The 20,811-nt window shown below is 37.4% G+C and overlaps 1 protein-coding gene across 2 annotated transcripts in view; it reads right to left on the bottom strand.

The window, feature by feature from the left end:
* The window catches only part of ACAP2 (ArfGAP with coiled-coil, ankyrin repeat and PH domains 2), a 164,196-nt gene that overhangs the window by 97,471 nt on the left and 45,914 nt on the right, over window positions 1-20,811 (bottom strand). For both annotated transcript variants that reach the window (XM_060010911.1, XM_060010912.1), the window contains exon 2: window positions 2,444-2,501. In XM_060010911.1, coding sequence (XP_059866894.1) covers window positions 2,444-2,501 — 58 coding nt within the window. The remainder of the gene's footprint in view (window positions 1-2,443; window positions 2,502-20,811) is intronic.

Here is a 20,811-nt window from a genome sequence, read left to right as displayed (position 1 = left end):
TGCAATAGATACAGAAATTATATCTAGATGGCCACTATGATGCTCTGTGTATTGCCAATGCCAGAATACCTGGCAGAATGGATAAATAATTGGACCTAGTCGAATAATGCCATCCATTCATGGAGCATTACTCATCAGAAAGAGTGTAACTACTGGTGGCATACATTATAAGCAAAATAAATATAAGCTAGGTCGTCAAGCTGGTTAAACCTGTTGCTGCCATGATTTGCAATATTACAGGTACAACTGGTCCTGCACAAAGTTATGAAATCAGTAAACTAGTTTTAGGCAACCCCTCCCCTCCACAAGTCCTTCAATGCCACCTCCTTCAATAACAACCATTTCTTGCTCCTCACAGTCTCTCTTCTTTAATTGTAACTCCTCATAATTCTAAAGTAAAAATGATTAGTAATAGCTTAAGAATTTGGGAAAGGGACATTGTATAAGGGATCAAGATCTTAAACTAGAGAAATATAAAAGTGACTATGGAAATTCTATTTGGGTGGAAGATGATATTTTAAAAGATGCCAAAGCTTCCATGATAACCTGAGTAGCCCTTTGGGTAATATGGACTCTAGAAAGGATTTAGGGTTCTTAGTACTGAATGCCAATACTGTGACAATTTGGTTTAGATTTGAATCTTTTGGTTTTAAGATTCTACCAGTCTCTCAACTGCAACCAAATGATACAAAGGGGGGGGGGATAGCTGCTCATAAAAGCAAATCATTAACAAAAATACTATAAGAGGATTCTGTTTAGGTACTTTAAATTTTGAGGTCCCCCCGACACAAGTGTTTTGTTTGATTTAGATGCAGTTCTGCCCAAAGAGAATAGATATCCTTATTGTACTACTCTGTGATTCTTTGAAAAGCCTTCTCCTTCTATACACTCTCTTATAAACCTACCAGAAAATCAAAACTACATCTTCTGCTGCCTACCTTAAGGGTTTAAAAACTTTGTTTCACAGAGTCCTTAAAAATAAATGTAATACCTCAGGGGAAAATAATAATAACAACAACAACAACAATGATCCCATATATATAATTTTAAATAGAAAATAAAGTTCTTGAAAATAATATCCTTACAAAAAATTCTAACATCAGTTTTTAAAAACACTTGCCTGGAAGCTTGCTAGTGTTCCTCAGAAAATTTCCAAGTGGCATGTGCTCCCTCAACATGGATCCAGGAGTACAGTGGTGCACAAGAAGAGTACTGAACTAAGAATAAAACAGATGGATTCTAACCCTGGTTCTGCCTTTTCTAACTCTGTGATTTGAAGCAAGTCCTCTTCACTTTCTGGGCTGTGGGACCCTCATCTATAAAATGGAAATAATCCACTTGTCCTACCCACCTCACAGGATTAGTGTAAAAATCCAAAAACATACTGTATATCAAAGTGCTTTGAAAACTACAGAGTACTGCACAAAAATAACTTACTACTAAACATTTTCTAAAATTATTTTGTTTTACATATATAACTAATAACTACTGCTTTATATAGTTTCTATACTATTTACATTATATACATATATTTCATGATTTCAAAACATTTGAAAACCATCAGTCTAGTTAATATATATTATCCTTGTTATTCAAAATGCAGTCTATGGAACAACAGCATTGGTATCACCTAAAATGTGGTTAGAAACACAGACTCTCAGATACCAAGACTTACTGAATCTAGATCCATATTTTCACCAGAACCCCACATATTCCTATGCACAGTAAGGTTTGAGAAGCACTGCTTTACATAATAATTCCATTTATAATAATAATTACATAAATAGGAAATTATTTTCAGAGAAGGTATTCAAATATACACATTTATCTCCAAAAATTTTAACAATGAACAACGGTTACTTAAGATCAGAAGCCATGTCTTACTCATTCTCATATTTCACTGTTATACAGCAGATAACATTTCTTGGGTAGAGGCCAAAAAAAAACAAAGATTATCAATAATTAATACAGAAGATAGGAATCAATCTACATCTACCCTTGCATAGAATATGACCATTTAATATCAATTATTAAATACACATTCAGCATTTCTGGCATTAGCTTTAAAAAATGGAAGGAGTATTTAAAATTTTATATTTGAACATGGCCTCACCCAAATGTATAAACAAGAGTGGTTAGGTTACATATGATATCCATTAAGCATCAAAAAAGACTGCAATCTTTTTGATGGAGAAGGAAACAACCGTCCAACAATATAAAAGATGCCTAGTCAGACATGGTTCAGATTCTTGCTCTGGCACTTAGATTAAATTTTCAACAAACTACTTAATGTCTCTAGCCTCAACTTCTTCATAATATTGGGATAATATTAGCATTTACCCTCACGGAGATAAAAGAAGTCACTTGAACCATCTAGTGTTACAGGAACAAATCATTATGCAAAACAAGAATTAATGTTTTAAAAAGTTAAAGTAAAATTTACCTTATCAAGTTTCAGTTCCAATTCTGCCACATCTCCTTCTACTTCTTCCAAAGCAGCCCTAGAAAAATTAAACATAAAGTAAGTTACTTTGTGTTTAAACATATACTTTACTCTTGAAAAATAACTCCAAGTAAAAAAATAGATATGAATGCTAAAAAATTACACTTCACATAAAGTAATAACTCCCTTAGAACAAAGTATGAATACTTCATAACCATGTATTACAACACATAATACAATTATTGTTTAAGGTAATGAGAGAACACATTAGGCTAATTTACTCAACACATTCATGTTATTCAAATTAATAACACTAATTAGAACTATTAAGCATGTTTTTAAAAACAAGTAAGATTTTGAAAGTTGAGCCTGACAAAGACTTATATTTCTATTCAACAAAGCACATGTAACCAAACAGCACAGCATGCTTGGCAACCAAAACTAAAGGCTTTTACTTTTAGAAACGGTTCAGAAAGATGTTATGACCCTTGTTTAAGACCGCGTTTTGTTTCCTATGTATTTTTAAAGAAATCAGCAGATTATCTTCCTTGTCAGGGGAATGATAAAATTCTAACACTAAGTAGTACTTGATATGCCCTATAGGGCAACATTCCAAAATTGGAAATTTGGAACAAAACAGCAGCAACTAAAACTTTTTAAGGATAACAATATTTTATACTTAAGAGTAAAAAATGTTATTCATCTACTTTAAGCCATCTATCTATCCATTTTAAGATAACTACTTGATAAACTAGCAACTTTGCAATACCTGTTTTTTGAATCAACCAAAATTTGTTTCAATTGGGTAACAGTGGGGGACTAGCCACCCAAAAAGCTATTTTGAACTCTGGGCAAGAATTCTCAATTAGACACTGTTAAGAAGAGAAAAATAGCCAAGATATAAGCTCTATTCCCAAAACTACCCACATAACCTCTGTGTGACCTCTTGAATACCATTTTTATCAGCTTGTGGTTCTACTTCTCTACCTGGTAACATTTATTGAAAAAAATTTTTCATCTCCAAAATGAGAAAATTATGTAACCATAAATTATTTAGTAAAGAAATGCCGATTCCATAAAATGAGATACTCTAGCACAGTTAAGAAAACAAGAGGTGCTATACTTCCACAGCATAGAAAGAGAAATGCTTCTCCCCTAACTAAAAGTTTGTCATTTTCTTCAGCAGTGTTTTCAAAGTACACATTGTTCCCTTAGCCTAGAAAACATTTCCCCTTCACATTAATCCTCATTCTCTTCACCTGCCTCTATGTTACTCATCATTTAAAACTTAATTCACAGAAGAAAACAAATATATTAGTACAAGGATATCTATTTTTTGTAAATAGGTTTAAAACCTACATGTCCAGCAATGAGAAATAATGTAAATAAATGATGGTACTCCATCCTATTATGTGAAGCAGCAGGTTTTTAAATGAGATTAATCTGTCTCTACTGAGATGGAAACATATACATTACAGACCATCACAAGGGAGGAAAAGCAAGTTACAAAATTACATATAGTGTGAGCCCAGTTTTTTTGGGGGGGTTGGAGTGGGGAGCCTATTCGTATATGCATAAGAAAAAATCTGGAAGCATATTTACCAATCTGCTAACTATAACTTTGAAGAATGGGGATCAGAGGGCAGAAAGTGAAAATAAGGATTTACACTTCTTACGATTTATATTTCTAGATTGTTTTAATGTTTTCAATGACTATGTGTTTTTAAATAATTTTTAAAGCTAATAAAGGGGAAAAGAAATAAGTTCAGACATCACCTTCCTAGGAAGTGGGTCCTCTTAGAAGGTCTATCCCTGTCCACTTCTCTCACTAGTACGAACTCCTGGTAGCAGTACAGAGACTCAAAATGTTTGCCGAGTCAAGAAAGAAACTCCACAATTTCAGAAACTTTCTTCATTTATACTTCTTTTGTTGTTGGCCACGCCGCACGTCTTGCGGGATCTTAGTTCCCTGACCGGGGATCGAACCCAGGCCCCCAGCAGTGGAAGCGTGGAGTCCTAACCACCGGACCACCAGGGAATTCCCTCTCCATTTATAACCATTTAAAACCTCTCCATTTATACTTTTAACCTGCATTTAATTTAGCTTGATTCAATTTTCAACTTCAAGAAAATGAGTTGAAACAATCAGCTTAAGATTTGATTTAATCATTGGTGTCTACTAAACATATAGTTTAATAGAAACTTCATGTACATTCCTCAATCTTATTTCACTGTGCAATACTACGAATTTATTTGTGAAACACTTTTAAACACCTTTCTTTAAAGAGAGGTAAGAGGGACTTCCTTGGTGGTTTAGTGGTTAAGAATCCACCTTCCAATACAGGGGACGCAGGTTCAATCCCTGGTAGAGGAGCTAAGATTCCACATTTTGTGGGGCACCTAAGCCCATGCACTCTAGAGCCCACGTGCCTCAACTACTGAGCCCGCACACTCTAGAGCCTGCCTGCACACCGCAACAAAGACCTGACGCAGCCAAATAAATAAATAAATATTTCTTAAAAAGAGAGAGGTAAGAGTTTGTGTATAAAATTAACAGGTAAAATGTGTTTTGCCTATCATTTCAAAATAAAGCTCACTGTAATCACATATTGAGAATCTGAAAGTTTATCACAGAGGTTCTTCAATTCAACATTTCACCTTCTCTAAAAAAAATCTCTGTCCTTGGTCATCTAAGATGTGTGTGAAAACTTGTAGCAATAAGTAAGTAGCTAGTGTCTAAAGCAGCCTGGTTAACTGTTGAATATTCCTTGGTATAAAAAGAAAAGTATATGGACAGAACATGGTCTCAGTTCAAATTCTGTCTCACCACTCACTTATCTAAGGCTAAGGTATTTTATCTAAGTTTCTTCATCTGTAAACTGAGTAAACAAATACCTATTTAAAAGAGTTGTAAAGGTTAAATGAGGGACTGTACATGTCACTGACCACAGTATATATGTACTACAACACAAAGAACACAATCAATAGGAGCTTCTTTCTCTCCTTTCTCGTCCCTGCATTCTGAGGTGAGTTTTGCCTCCCTATTGCGTCTACTCATTATGCAAGACAACCATTCTGGAACACATTTTTAATACATAAATCAATAAGTAAAACAATCTACACAACAATCCTTCAAATAGTGAAAGACAGATATTATTCCTTTCCAACTCTCTCAAATATTTATTGAGCATATGGGCTTCCCTGGTGGCACAGTGGTTAAGAATCCACCTGCCAACACAGGGGACACAGGTTCGAGCCCTGGTCCAGGAAGATCCCACATGCTGCGGAGCAACTAAGCCCGTGTGCCACAACTACTGAGCCTGCGCTCTAGAGCCCGCGAGCCACAACTAGGCCTGCACGCCTAGAGCCCGTGCTCCACCAGTGAGAAGCCTGCGCACCACAACGAAGAGTTGCCCTCGCTCACCACAACTAGAGAAAAGACCACGCGCAGCAACAAAAACCGAACGCAGCCAAAAATAAATAAATATATTTATTAAAAAATATATATTTATTGAGCATATAATTTTTATAAATGTGCAAGGCATTAAAGATGACAATATTATAGACCCTACACTCCATAGCTTAAAATGTTAATTACAATTATTAAATTTTAAAAGTTACACACACATTAACAAGGAAAGAAAACCTGATTAAGTAGTAAAATAAGAATAATATAAAATAATGTTAAAAGATGGTAAAATAAAGGGCAAAAAGACCAGAAAGCAGTAAGCTAAGTCTCACAGGATTATTATAAGCAGGGGTCAGCAAATGACAGCCTGTCAGGCAATCTGGCCCATAACCTGCTTTCACATAGCCCATGAGCTAAAAATGGTTCTTGCATTTTTAAATGGCTGAAAAAAAACAAAAGAAAAATAATATTTAATGACCCATGAAAACCATATTAAATTCAAATTCCAGTGTCCATAAATAAAGTTTTATGGAAACACGGTCAAGCTCATCCATTTACACATTGCCTATGTCAGCTCGCACGCCCTAGTGGCAGAGTTGAGTAGTTGGAAGAGAGACTATATGGCCTACAAAGCTTAAAATATTTACTACTATCTGGTCCTTTAAGGGAAAAGTTTACTGACTCCTTACTATGAATATCAAATACAAGAACAGGGATGAAAACGCGTTTTCATACATGAGCTACATACAAGAAAATAATTTTTAGGACTTAGGTCTGCTTGGCTGTACCCTAAGAAACTGAATAAGCCCAGATTTCAGGGAAAGAGTCACTTTATTTTTTTAAATTTTATTAAAGTATAGTTGACTTACAATGCTGTGTTAATTTCTGCTGTACAGCAAAGTGATTCAGTTACATATATATTCTTTTTCCTATTCTTTTCCATTATGGTTTATCACAGGATACTGAATATAGTTCCCTGTGCTAGACAGTAGGACCTTTTTGTTAGGGTCACTTTATTTTTAATAATAACAACTTCATTCTTTTATCTATTCATGCATCACAGATCAACTCACAAAAGAGTTAACTAAAAATAAAAACATAAAACTAGAATAGGAAAAAATCTAGCAGCAAGTACTAACACTGAGACATTTCTAATCACATGGTGATCACTTTGGGCTGTGAATTAAATAAAGCTCTAAGAAAAGCACAAACATAGAACTCTCCCCACCCAGATAACTGCACACCCCTGGTGTAGAAATAAACTTTTTTTAAAATTTTTTTATTGAAGTATAGTTGATTTACAATAAACTTTTTAAACCACTGCTTTTACAAGTTTATCCATAAGAATAACTAAATAGTATGTGTAACACGAGCATTACATTTTCTTTATAAAAGACAATTATTTGAAAGAAACAGGAGGTATGATAAAGAATTATTCTACCCATCCATTTGAGATCCTTTAAAAAAAAAAAAACTGTTTCCACTTCAGCTTTGACAATATGCTTAAAATGGAATTGATAATCTAAGACTAGGTCACATGATGATGCAATCTAAAACACAACTACAGGATACTCAAGATCACTTATTGAGCACATAAATATCCTCAAAGCATTAAAGATGGATTTGAGGCTCTGTCATAACTACCTCCCAAAGAATTATGAAAGAGATCAAATAAATACTCAAACTATAATGTACAGATTTTGAAACTAACATCTATGGTCCTTGTTTTATATAATAGATATACTCCTAAAGGCTGCACATAAATTGAATAACCATTTAGATACTCAGAGGAGTTGCCTATATGTCTATCATGACCTACCATCCCCAACCAACTCTTTCAGCTCAACAGCTTTATCCACCGTGGGCAATGCTGGGCTATTCTTTGCAAAGATAGGACAATGGCAGGATCAGGGATAGCTCACTGATCCAAGGGTAGCCCTATAACTCAACAGATGGCAAAACTAGATGACCAAACTCCCCATATAATGAGATGGCTCCCTCTTGGGTTTTTGACCGGAGAACACATGACACACCCTGGAAACTTACTTTTTAAAAGAAATCCTTCATTAGATCATCTTGTAATGTGAATGGCCTTCCCTTATTTTGTTCAATAAGCTCTGAGCCCTTTATAATTGGGTCTCTGTAATACCTTTTAATGTTGAGAGGGAATGGAATGGAGTTTTTAAAAAACTGTCTAGGTATGAATCCATATTTTACTTCTTACTACCTATGTAATGTTGAACAAGTTCTTCGTGTTTCAATATCATCTATAAAATACAGGTAATAATAACTGTATGTCCCATAGAGACGTATGAGAATTTTTAAATACATATAAAATCCTTAGCACAGTACCTGACACTCAGTAAGTAATCAATAAATGTTAGCTATAATCATCTATAGTGTTAAAGAAAATACGCAATTTCTTTTCATTTTCATCTCATGGGGCCAAAAGGGAAGAAAGCAGTGATAAGATTAAGTTATCACATACTCCCAACAAGAATTTGAAATGGTTTAAGAAGGAACAAAAAATTTACAACAGGCCTTTGATCAGCAGATAAAACAGCAAGTCCAAACTGCTTTAAAATACTTCAATACTTTTGCCCTCTTACAAAAATTACATGTCAAATACACACTGGAGTCTTCTCCTAACTTCTTCATAATTTCAATCTAGCCATAGGAGAATATAATAAAATTTACTTGAAAATCCTCTAGGTTTTCTATGGTTATCAAGGTTGGTTCTATCTGACTCCTCTAAGAGCCTACAAACAGAGGAGAACCAACACTGCAATCAGTACCAGGGGGAGTTAAGGCCCTGAATATATATTTATTAGACAATAATAGTAAGCCACCTTTTAATAAACAACAAGGTCCTCCTGTATAGCACAGGGAACTACATTCAATATCCTGTGATAACCCATAATGGAAAAGAATAGGAAAAAGAATACATATAACTGAGTCACTTTGCTGTACAGCAGAAATTAAACACAACACTGTAAATCAACTATACTTCAATAAAATTACATAATAATAATAAGCCATCTTTTTAAAAAGTCTCTGCCTTTATTTCTGGAAAGTCTCAGTGAAATTAAAAGGACATTCTCCTTTTAAAAGTATATGCTAGAAATGTTGCTGGAAACATTTACATGCAACATAGTATGCTAGAAATGTTGTTAACTGCTCCTATTCGCTCAGATTGGTCAACTAAGCAAAACTGGCAAGATCCATGAGAAATTCAGTCCTGTAATCGAAAAAAGAATTGTGGAAAAACAGACTAGAAATGGAAACCAAACTTTTAGTCTAACCCTCTACCAACTAATATGGGTCGCTGGAAAGATCTCTGAATCTCTCCAGACCTCAATTCTCTCATCCATAAAAAGTGACGAATGGACTGAATCATCTTTAATATCACTCCAGATAATAACATTCTATTACTCTGGAATAAGCATTCAAAGGAAAGCAAGAACCTGGATTTGATTATCTTCTCCCAAGCAAGGTTTCCTCCAGGCCCTCACCAACACTTTCAACAGAGTTAGAGAATAAAAGAAAAAAACATATAAGCCATGAAAACCCTCACCAAAATTTATATTGTTTCACTCATCCCTTTCAAATGCCTCCTCTATATGCTTCTTAAAAGATAATGGAGGACGAGGGAAAGATGGCGGAAGAGTAAGACACGGAGATCACCTTCCTCTCCACAGATACACCAGAAATACATCTACACGAGGAACAACTCCTACAGAACACCTACTGAACGCTGGCAGAAGACCTCAGACCTCCCAAAAGGCAAGAAACCCCCCACGTACCTGGGTAGGGCAAAAGAAAAAAGAATAAACAGAGACGAAAGGAAAGGGACGGGACCTGCACCAGTGGGAGGGCGCTGTGGAGGAAAGGTTTCCACACACTAGGAAACCCCTTCGCGGGCGGAGACTGCGGGTGGCGGAGGGGGAAGCTTCGGAGCCGCGGAGGAGAGCATAGCAACAAGGGTGCGGAAGGCGAAGCGGAGAGATTCCCGCACAGAGGGCCGACCAGCACTCACCAGCCCGAGAGGCCCGGGGCCCGGGGCGGGCGGGGCTGGAAGCTGAGGCTAAGGCTTCGGTCGGAGCGCAGGGAGAGGACTGGGGCTGGCGCCAGAACACAGCCTGCAGGGGGTTAGTGCACCACGGCTAGCCGGGAGGGAGTCCCGGGGAAAAGTCTGGACCTGCCGAAGAGGCAAATGACTTTTTCTTCCCTCTTTGTTTCCTGGTGTGCGAGGAGAGGAGATTAAGAGCGCTGCTTAAAGGAGCTCCAGAGACGGGCGCAAGCCGCGGCTAAAAGCATGAATGCCAGAGACGGGCATGAGACGCTAAGGCTGCTGCTGCCGCCACCAAGAAACCTGTGTGCGAGCACAGGTCACTATCCACACCCCACTTCCGGGGAGCCTGAGCAGCCCGCCACTGCCAGTGTCCCGGGATCCAGGGACAACTTCCCCGGGAGAACACACAGTGCGCCTCAGGCTGGTGCAATGTCACGCCGGCCTCTGCCACCGCAGGCCCGCCCCACCCCACCCCCGCCTGAGTAAGCCAGAGCCCCAGAAGCAGCTGCTCCTTTAACCCCGTCCTGTCTGAACGAAGAACAGACGCCCTCCGGCGACCTACACGCAGAGGCGGGGCCAAATCCAAAACTGAGCCCCGGTAGCTGTGCGAACAAAGAAGAGAACGGGAAATCTCTCCCAGCAGCCTCAGAAGCAGCGCATTAAAGCTCCACAATCAACCTGATGTACCCTGCATCTGTGGAATACAGGAATAGACAACGAATCATCCCAAATTAAGGAGGTGGACTTTGAAAGCAAGATTTATTATTTTTTCCCCTTTTCCTCTTTTTGTGACTGTGTATGTATATGCTTCTGCATGAGATTTTGTCTGTACAGCTTTGCTTTCACCATTTGTCCTAGGGTTCTATCCGTCCGTTTTTTTTCTTTCTTTAAAAAATTTTTTTTTCTTAATAATTATTTTTTATTTTAATAACTTTATTTTAAATTATCTTACTTTATTTTACTTTACCTTCTTTCCTTCCTTCCCTCCTTCCTTCCTCCCTCCCTCCTTCCCTTATTTCTCTTTTTTTCTTTCTCTTTCTTTCTTTCTCTTTTCCTTTTCTTTTTTCTTTCTTTCTTTCCTTCCTTCCTTCCCTCCCTTCCTCTTTCTTTCTTTCTTTCCTTCCTTCCTTCCTTCTTTCTACTTTTTCTCCCTTTTATTCTGAGCCGTGTGAATGAAAGGCTATTGCTGCTGCAGCCAAAGTGCTGGACACCCTACATAAAACAACTAGCAAGACAGGAATACAACCTCACCCATTAGCAGAGAGGCTGCCTAAAATCATAATAAGTCCACAGACACCCCAAAACAAACCACCAGACGTGGACTTGCCCACCAGAAAGACAAGATCCAGCCTCATCCACCAGAACACAGGCACTAGTCCCCTCCACCAGGAAGCCTACACAACCCACTGAACAAAATTTAGCCACTGGCGACAGACACCAAAAACAACGGGAACTACGAACCTGCAGCCTGCAAAAAGGAGACCCTAAACACAGTAAGATAAGCAAAATGAGAAGACAGAAAAACACACAGCAGATGAAGGAGAAAGATAAAAACCCACCAGACCTAACAAATGAAGAGGAAATAGGCAGTCTACCTGAAAAAGAATTCAGAATAATGATAGTAAAGATGATCCAAAATCTTGGAAACAGAATAGACAAAATGCAAGAAACATTTAACAAAGACCTAGAATAACTAAAGATGAAACAAGCAACGAAGAACAACACAATAAATGAAATTAAAAATACTCTAGATGGGATCAATAGCAGAATAACTGAGGCAGAAGAACAGATAAGTGACCTGGAAGATAAAATAGTAGAAATAACTACTGCAGAGCAGAATAAAGAAAAAAGAATGAAAAGAACTGAGGACAGTCTCAGAGACCTCTGGGACAACATTAAACGCACCAACATTCAAATTATAGGGGTTCCAGAAGAAGAAGAGAAAAAGAAAGGGACTGAGAAAATATTTGAAGAGATTATAGTTGAAAACTTCCCTAATATGGGAAAGGAAATAGTTAATCAAGTCCAGGCAGCACAGAGAGTCCCATACAGGATAAATCTAAGGAGAAATATGCCAAGACACATATTAATCAAACTATCAAAAATTAAACACAAAGAAAACATATTAAAAGCAGCAAGGGAAAAACAACAAATAACACACAAGGGAATCCCCATAAGGTTAACAGCTGATCCTTCAGCAGAAACTCTGCAAGCCAGAAGGGACTGGCAGGACATATTTAAAGTGATGAAGGAGAAAAACCTGCAACCAAGATTACTCTACCCAGCAAGGATCTCATTCAGATTTGATGGAGAAATTAAAACCTTTACAGACAAGCAAAAGCTGAGAGAGTTCAGCACCACCAAACCAGCTCTACAACAACTGCTAAAGGAACTTCTCTAGGCAAGAAACACAAGAGAAGGAAAAGACCTACAATAACGAACCCAAAACAATTAAGAAAATGGGAATAGGAACATACATATCGATAATTACCTTAAATGTAAATGGACTAAATGCTCCCACCAAAAGACACAGATTGGCTGAATGGATACAAAAACAAGACCCATATATATGCTGTCTACAAGAGACCCATTTCAGACCTAGAGACACATACAGACTGAAAGTAAGGGAATGGAAAAAGATATTCCATGCAAATGGAAACCAAAAGAAAGCTGGAGTAGCAATTCTCATATCAGACAAAAGAGACTTTAAAATAAAGACTATTAGAAGAGACAAAGAAGGACACTACATAATGATCAAGGGATCGATACAAGAAGAAGATATAACAATTGTAAATATTTATGCACCCAACATAGGAGCACCTCAATATATAAGGCAAATACTAACAGCCATAAAAGGGGAAATTGACAGTAACACATTCATAGTAGGGGACTTTAACACCCCACTTTCACCAATGGACAGATCATCCAAAAGGAAAATAAATAAGGGAACACAAGCTCTAAATGATACATTAAACAAGATTGACTTAATTGATATTTATAGGACATTCCATCCAAAAACAACAGAATACACATTTTTCTCAAGTGCTCATGGAACATTCTCCAGGATAGATCATATCTTGGGTCACAAATCAAGCCTTGGTAAATTTAAGAAAATTGAAATTGTATCAAGTATCTTTTCCGACCACAACGCTAGGAGACTAGATATCAATTACAGGAAACGATCTGTCAAAAATACCAACACATGGAGGCTAAATAATACATTACTTAATAACGAAGTGATCACTGAAGAAATCAAAGAGAAAATTAAAAAATACCTAAAAACAAATGACAATGGAGACACAATGACCCAAAACCTATGGGATGCAGAAAAGCAGTTCTAAGAGGGAAGTTTATAGCAATACAATCCTACCTTAAGAAACAGGAAACATTTCAAATAAACAACCTAACCTTGCACCTAAAGCAATTAGAGAAAGAAGAACAAAAAAAAAATCCGAAGTTAGAAGAACAAAAGAAATCATAAAAATCAGATCAGAAATAAATGAAAAAGAAATGAAGGAAATGATAGCAAAGATCAATAAAACTAAAAGTTGGTTCTTTGAGAAGATAAACAAAATGGATAAACCATTAGCCAGACTCATCAAGAAAAAAAGGGAGAACACTCAAATCAATAGAATTAGTAATGAAAAAGGAGAAGTAACAACTGACACTGCAGAAAGACAAAAGATCATGAGAGATTACTACAAGCAACTCTATGCCAATAAAATGGACAACCTGGAAGAAATGCACAAATTCTTAGAAATTCACAACCTGCCAACACTGAATCAGGAAGAAATAGAAAATATGAACAGACAAATCACAAGCACTGAAATTGAAACTGTGATTAAAAATCTTCCAACAAACAAAAGCCCAGGACCAGATGGCTTCACAGGCAAATTCTATCAAACATTTAGGGAAGAGCTAACACCTATCCTTCTCAAACTCTTCCAAAATATAGCAGAGGGAGGAACACTCCCAAACTCATTCTACGAGGCCACCATCACCTTGATACCAAAACCAGACAAGGATGTCACAAAGAAAACTACAGGCCAATATCACTGATGAACATAGATGCAAAAATCCTCAACAAAATACTAGCAAACAGAATCCAACAGCACATTAAAAGGATCATACACCATGATCAAGTGGGGTTTATTCCAGGAATGCAAGGATTCTTCAATATACGCAAAACAATCAACATGATACACCATATTAACATACTGAAGGAGAAAAACCATATGAATATCTCAATAGATGCGGAGAAAGCTTTTGACAAAATTCCACACCCATTTATGATAAAAACCCTCCAGAAAGTAGGCATAGAGGGAATTTTCCTCAACATAATAAAGGCCATATATGACAAACCCACAGCCAACATCCTCCTCAATGGTGAAAAACTGAAACCATTTCCACTAAGATCAGGAACAAGACAAGGTTGCCCACTCTCACCACTCTTATTCAACATAGGTTTGGAAGTTCTAGCCACGGCAATCACAGAAGCAAAAGAAATAAAAGGAATCCAAATCAGAAAAGAAGAAGTAAAGCTGTCACTGTTTGCAGATGACATGATACTATACATAGAGAATCCTAAAGATGCTACCAGAAAACTACTAGAGCTAATCAATGAATTTGGTAAAGTAGCAGGATACAAAATTAATGCACAGAAATCTCTGGCATTCCTATACACTAATGATGAAAAATCTAAAAGTGAAATGAAGAAAACACTCCCATTTGCCACTGCAACAAAAAGAATAAAATATCTAGGAATAAACCTACCTAAGGAGACAAAAGACCTGTATGCAGAAAATTATAAGACACTGATGAAAGAAATTAAAGATGATACAAATAGATCGAGAGATATCTCATGTTTTGGGTTGGAAGAATCAACATTGTGAAAATGACTACTACCCAAAGCAATCTACAGATTCAATGCAATCCCTATCAAACTACCACTGGCATTTTTTACAGAACTATAACAAAAAATTTCACAATTTGTATGGAAACACAAAAGACCCCGAATAGCCAAAGCAATCTTGAGAAAGAAAAATGGAGCTGGAGGAATCAGGCTCCCTGACTTCAGACTATACTACAAAGGTACAGTAATCAAGACAGTATGGTACTGGCACAAAAACAGAAAGATAGATCAATGGAACAGGATAGAAAGCCCAGAGATACACCCACGCACATATGGTCACCTTATCTTTGACAAAGGAGGCAGGAATGTACAGTGGAGAAAGGAAAGCCTCTTCAATAAGTGGTGCTGGGAAAACTGGACAGGCACATGTAAAAGTATGAGATTAGATCACTCCCTAACACCATACACAAAAATAAGCTCAAAATGGATTAAAGACCTAAATGTAAGGCCAGAAACTATCAAACTCTTACAGGAAAACATAGGAAGAACACTCTTTGACATAAATCACAGCAAGATCCTTTTTGACCCACCTCCTAGAGAAATGGAAATAAAAACAAAAATAAACAAATGGGACCTAATGAAACTTCAAAGCTTTTGCACAGCAAAGGAAACCATAAACAAGACCAAAAGACAACCCTCAGAATGGGAGAAAATATTTGCAAATGAAGCAACTGACAAAGGATTAATCTCCAAGACTTACAAGCAGCTCATGCAGCTCAATAACAAGAAAACAACCCAATCCAAAAATGGGCAGAAGACCTAAATAGATATTTCTCCAAAGAAGATATACAGTTGCCAACAAACACATGAAAGAATGCTCAACATCATTAATCGTTAGAGAAATGCAAAGCAAAACTACAATGAGATCTCATCTCACATCGGTCAGAATGGCCATCATCAAAAAATCTAGAAACAATAAATGCTGGAGAGGGTGTGGAGAAAAGGGAACACTCTTGCACTGCTGGTGGGAATGTAAATTGATACAGCCACTAGGGAGAACAGTATGGAGGTTCTTTAAAAAACTACAAATACAACTACCATACAACCCAGCAATCCCACTACTGGGCATATATCCTGAGAAAACCATAATTCAAAAAGAGTCATGTACCAAAATGTTCTCTGCAGCTCTATTTACAATAGCCCGGAGATGGAAACAACCTAAGTGTCCATCATTGGATGAATGGATAAAGAAGATGTGGCACATATATACAATGGAATATTACTCAGCCATAAAAAGCAACGAAATTGAGCTATTTGTAGTGAGGTGGATAGACCTAGAGTCTGTCATACAGAGTGAAGTAAGTCAGAAAGAGAAAGACAAATACCGTATGCTAACACATATATATGGAATTTAAGAAAAAGAAAATGTCATGAAGAACCTAGGGGTAAGACAGGAATAAAGACACAGACCTACTAGAGAATGGACTTGAGGATGTGGGGAGGGGGAAGGGTAATCTTTGACAAAGCGAGAGAGTGGCATGGACATATATATACTACCAAACGTAAAATAGATAGCTAGGGGGAAGCAGCCGCATAGCACAGGGCGATCAGCTCGGTGCTTTGTGACCACCTAGAGGGGTGGGATAGGGAAGGTGGGAGGTAGGGAGACGCAAGAGGAAGGAGATATGGGAACATATGTATATGTATAACTGATTCACTCTGTTATAAAGCAGAAACTAACACACCATTGTAAAGCAATTATATTCTAATAAAGATGTAAGAAAAAAAGAAAAAAGATAATGAACATAAGATGAAAATAGTGGGTTGTTTTTTAAGTTTTTTGTTCAGCTCAACAGTTTGCGGAAAAAATGTATCTTCTGTTCACACATGTATTTTTCTGAGTGAGTTCCATTATATTTCATTTTTAAAGATTGTAAATATTATTCTGCCATTTCTCAGAGAAAAAAGAACATTTTTTAAAAGGTAGTTAAAGGAACACATACCTCCTCTCTTCTCAAGTTCTCCCTTGTCAATACATACTATCCAAAGTAAAACCACTGAGGCCAGAGAAGAGCATAATTTAAAAGGCAACCAAACCACAGCCCAAGATCTAGATGTAAGTACTAGGTCTAAGTGAATGAATACCACACTCTCAAGTCATTACTCAGGCTTCAAGAACCCTATCAGTCAAAGCTCATCATTAAAAAAAGGGAACACTCTTAAAATATTATCCAGATCATCCTACATAGAGAATAGCGAGTTGGAGAAGTGGAGAAGTACAGGATCTTCTGTTCCTAGAGTTCCAGACTGTCTCAACAGGGATATAACTTCAATAGTCACTTCCAGAATTCGCTTTGCATAGCAGATAGGAATTATACACAAAGTAATTTTTTTTATCACGTGCAGTGGCAAATATTCACTATTTACAGGAAACTAGTCTAAGGAAATACTAGTAATGTTTTATTCTGATCAGATAGGAAATTATTTTATATTTTTTCTCACAAAAAGTCAATAGAAAGCCATATTTCCATTTCACCCTCCTCTAACAGGCTAAATTTCTTGTCCAGGGAGTTAGCATATGCAAGCCGGTGCATATGCTACTCCTAATTGCAGTAGGAGTTAACTTCATTCTACTGTGCCATAAAAGAAGGTAGTGAAAGAAGGGATGCCCCGTCTATTATGTTGGGATCAATAAGTGACATATGACTGGTTAACAGTCCCTTCCAGTTTTCACAGTACAGGATGTAAAACTAGAATGAAAGCACTAGTCATCTAAAGAAGGGTAAGGTCACTTTCATGAGAAAAAAAAAAAAAAACAGGATTAAGGGAAAAAAACTACAGACTTACAGACTATAGAATATTGCCTTCAACTGGGCCCAGAAAAATAAAAGCTAAAGAAGAAAGTATTTCTGTTTTGAAATCACAACAAACTCAGGCAGGTCTACTTAAAAAAAAAAAAAAAATTTTTTTAAGTTGACTTTCTATAAAGGCAGTCCAGTCCCAAGAATTCTTATCACTGTAGTAGGCATTGCCATAACAGGAAAATAAAGTAGCTACCATTACTGTTTAGAGGATTAAGAGCATATGTTCAACCAAAGCAGTTAAACCACAATGCTTATTCTATTAGTGGAGTGTCACAGGCGATATAGAGAGAAGAAGCTCTGTAAACTTCATGGTTCATAACAAAGGAAGAGAAGATTTCTATGAGAAAAGGACACTGAGACTGATATTACTGTCAGTATGACCAAGGCTTTCAAATAAGATGGGACTATCATCAGATTCACAATGAGAGAAAGAAGCAAGATGGTAGGGACATCTAGGGCCAGGCCCAGATACCACTGTCAAAAATTATAATCAGAGACCTGCCATGTTCCCTTTCATGGCTGTTCCCCCATTACCCTTTTTAGAAAATAGAAATGGTACTAAAGACACAGGTTACCCTCTGCAAATCAGAGCAGGTAGGTAAGGTAACTACATACTGGGCCTTTCCGGGTTCTCTCCATAACATATCAGAGACTGATAGACAAATCACATCTAGAACTTTCCCAGACTCCTCCAGTAACAAAAAAAAAATCCACTTTAATACATAATTAAAATAATTTTGCATTACCTCTTCTCCGTGTTTTACAATTTGCATGGCACCTTTGTGCATGGTATAGCATGTATTGTATTCAGAGATGAATATAAAATAGTAATATGAAATAAGAAATAGAAAAAATATTAAGAGGAAATGAGCAACAACCCCAGAATCACAGAATCAAATTGGAAGAAACCTTAGCAAATTGCTGAATGTCAGAACTGTTTAATGAAAGTAGAGCAGGGGCTTCCCTGGTGGCACAGTGGTTAAGAATCTGCCTGCCAATGCAGGGGACACGGGTTTGAGCCCTGGTCTGGGAAGATCCCATATGCCACGGAGCAACTGAGCCCATATGCTACAACTACTGAGCCTGCGCTCTAGAGCCCGTGCTCCGCAACAAGAGAAGCCACCTTAACGAGAGGCCTGTGCACCGCAACGAAGAGTACTCTCTGCAACTAAAATGAAAGCCCGCGCACAGCGACGAAGACCCAACGCAGCCATAAATAAATAAATAAATAATTTTTTTTTTTTTTTGGTGGTATGAGGGCCTCTCACTGTTGTGGCCTCTCCCGTTGCAGAGCACAGGCTCCGGACGCGCAGGCTCCGCGGCCATGGCTCACGGGCCTAGCCACTCTGCGGCACGTGGGATCTTCCCAGACCGGGGCACAAACCCGTGTCCCCTGCATCGGGAGGCGGACCCTCAACCACTTGCGCCACCCGGGAAGCCCCAATAAATTTATTTTTAAAAAAAGTAGAGCAGCTGTGTTTAGAAAAGCACTTCACATACTATTTTAGCTCCATTAAAATGCTGCAATTTTACAAGATCTGTAAACAGGATGCAGAAGAATACAAATTTAAGAGCGTAATAAGTAGGCTCAGGGTTTTGAAGACAATGTTCACACTATAAACCATCTTTGGATAGTAAACTTGTGACACTGAAGCCCCTTCTACTCCTCAGTGGAATGAGCACCTCACCACCACCACCACCTCCTCCACAAAGCACCCTATGTTCACTTCGAATAGAGCACCTGGCACTCAAAATAATTCAACTATTGGTCTAGATGTCCAAACTGAGACGCCTTGAGCAAAGACTATGATTCCTTTAGCTATATATCCCTAGTTCAGTTAGTTAACAAGCAAAACGCCTGCTTACTGGACAGATGGAAAGATGCAGCATTTAAAACAATTATGTAAGCTGGGGCCCAGGGCCACTTATGACGGTTATACATGCATTGCAGTGTACATGTATTTATGTGTAACTTTCCAATTCCTTTTCCAATTACAATTACAATTCCAGACTTCAGTTATTCCAATCTGCCATAACCTCTCCAGCCTTATACAGGTGTTATTTTAAAAGACTTTAGAAAAAATGAAAGAAAAAAGAACACAAACAATTCCATAAACCTCAAACTCAGATTTACAATGAAACAATGAAAAAGACAGTTCTTTCCACATAAAAGGAGGAGCCTATATACCTTTATTGAACCATTACAATACCTATAATTTCTTTTAAAGTTGAGAGAAATGGGAATTTTTTTCACAATATAATACTCTGGAATGTCGAGTAATAGAGGATTTGGAAAGTAGCTTAAACTAAAGAGGACTTCCCCATGGAATGGATGTGAAGTATGAGCATATATAAGCACAGGTATGCCAGTGAGCAGATAGATGTATAATCAAAGATGGATTAAAAGTTTTTGGCTAGAGCAGCCAAAAGGATAGAGTTGCAGCCAACTTGAGATGGAGAAGACTATGGGTAGAACTGGTTTGGGTAGAAAAGATCTGGAGTTCAGTTTGGGACTTGACTTTGAAATATTTATTAGATATATAAGCAGTGACATCAAATAGGTGGAGGGATATAAGAGTCTGGATTTTAGAGGTCTGGGCTGGGGGTACAAGTTTAGGAATCATGGGCATATCGATAGCATTTACAGCCATGCCACTGGACATTATCAAAAAAAGTGAAGACAGAAAAGAGGATTAAGGACTGAGGTCTGGGACACTCTGATATCAAAGATCAGGAAAAACAAGGGGAACTGGCAAAAGAAACCGAGAAGAAGCAACTAATGAGATAAGAGGAAAAAATGAGAGAGTGTGGTGTAAAAGGGAACTGAAAAATGCATATCAAGAAGGAAGGAGTGACCAACTCTGTCAAAAGCCACTAATAGATCAAATAAGATAAGGGCTGAGAATAAACACCAATTTTATGACAAGTCAAAATGGCTGAAAAACACCTCTAGTCTGGTATTTTGATGAACCAAGGGTGTACTCCTACAGAAGGAATTACTTTAATATCTTAAAACAGACGTTTGGAAATTTTTCCAGGAATATAACGCACCTGAAACTAAAATAAGAAAAAAAAAATTCCCAACTAGAAACTCTGAAAATGCATATTAACAATAAACAAGGAAGACAAGTAGCTAGGTTCCCCTCTACTCTTCTCCATCCTCAATCTCTT

This window comes from Delphinus delphis, chromosome 4 (genome assembly GCF_949987515.2).
Source record: "Delphinus delphis chromosome 4, mDelDel1.2, whole genome shotgun sequence".
Classification (NCBI taxonomy): Eukaryota; Metazoa; Chordata; class Mammalia; order Artiodactyla; family Delphinidae; genus Delphinus; species Delphinus delphis.
Note: the sequence above shows the minus strand (reverse complement) of the source record. Positions and strands in the feature narration are given on the sequence as shown.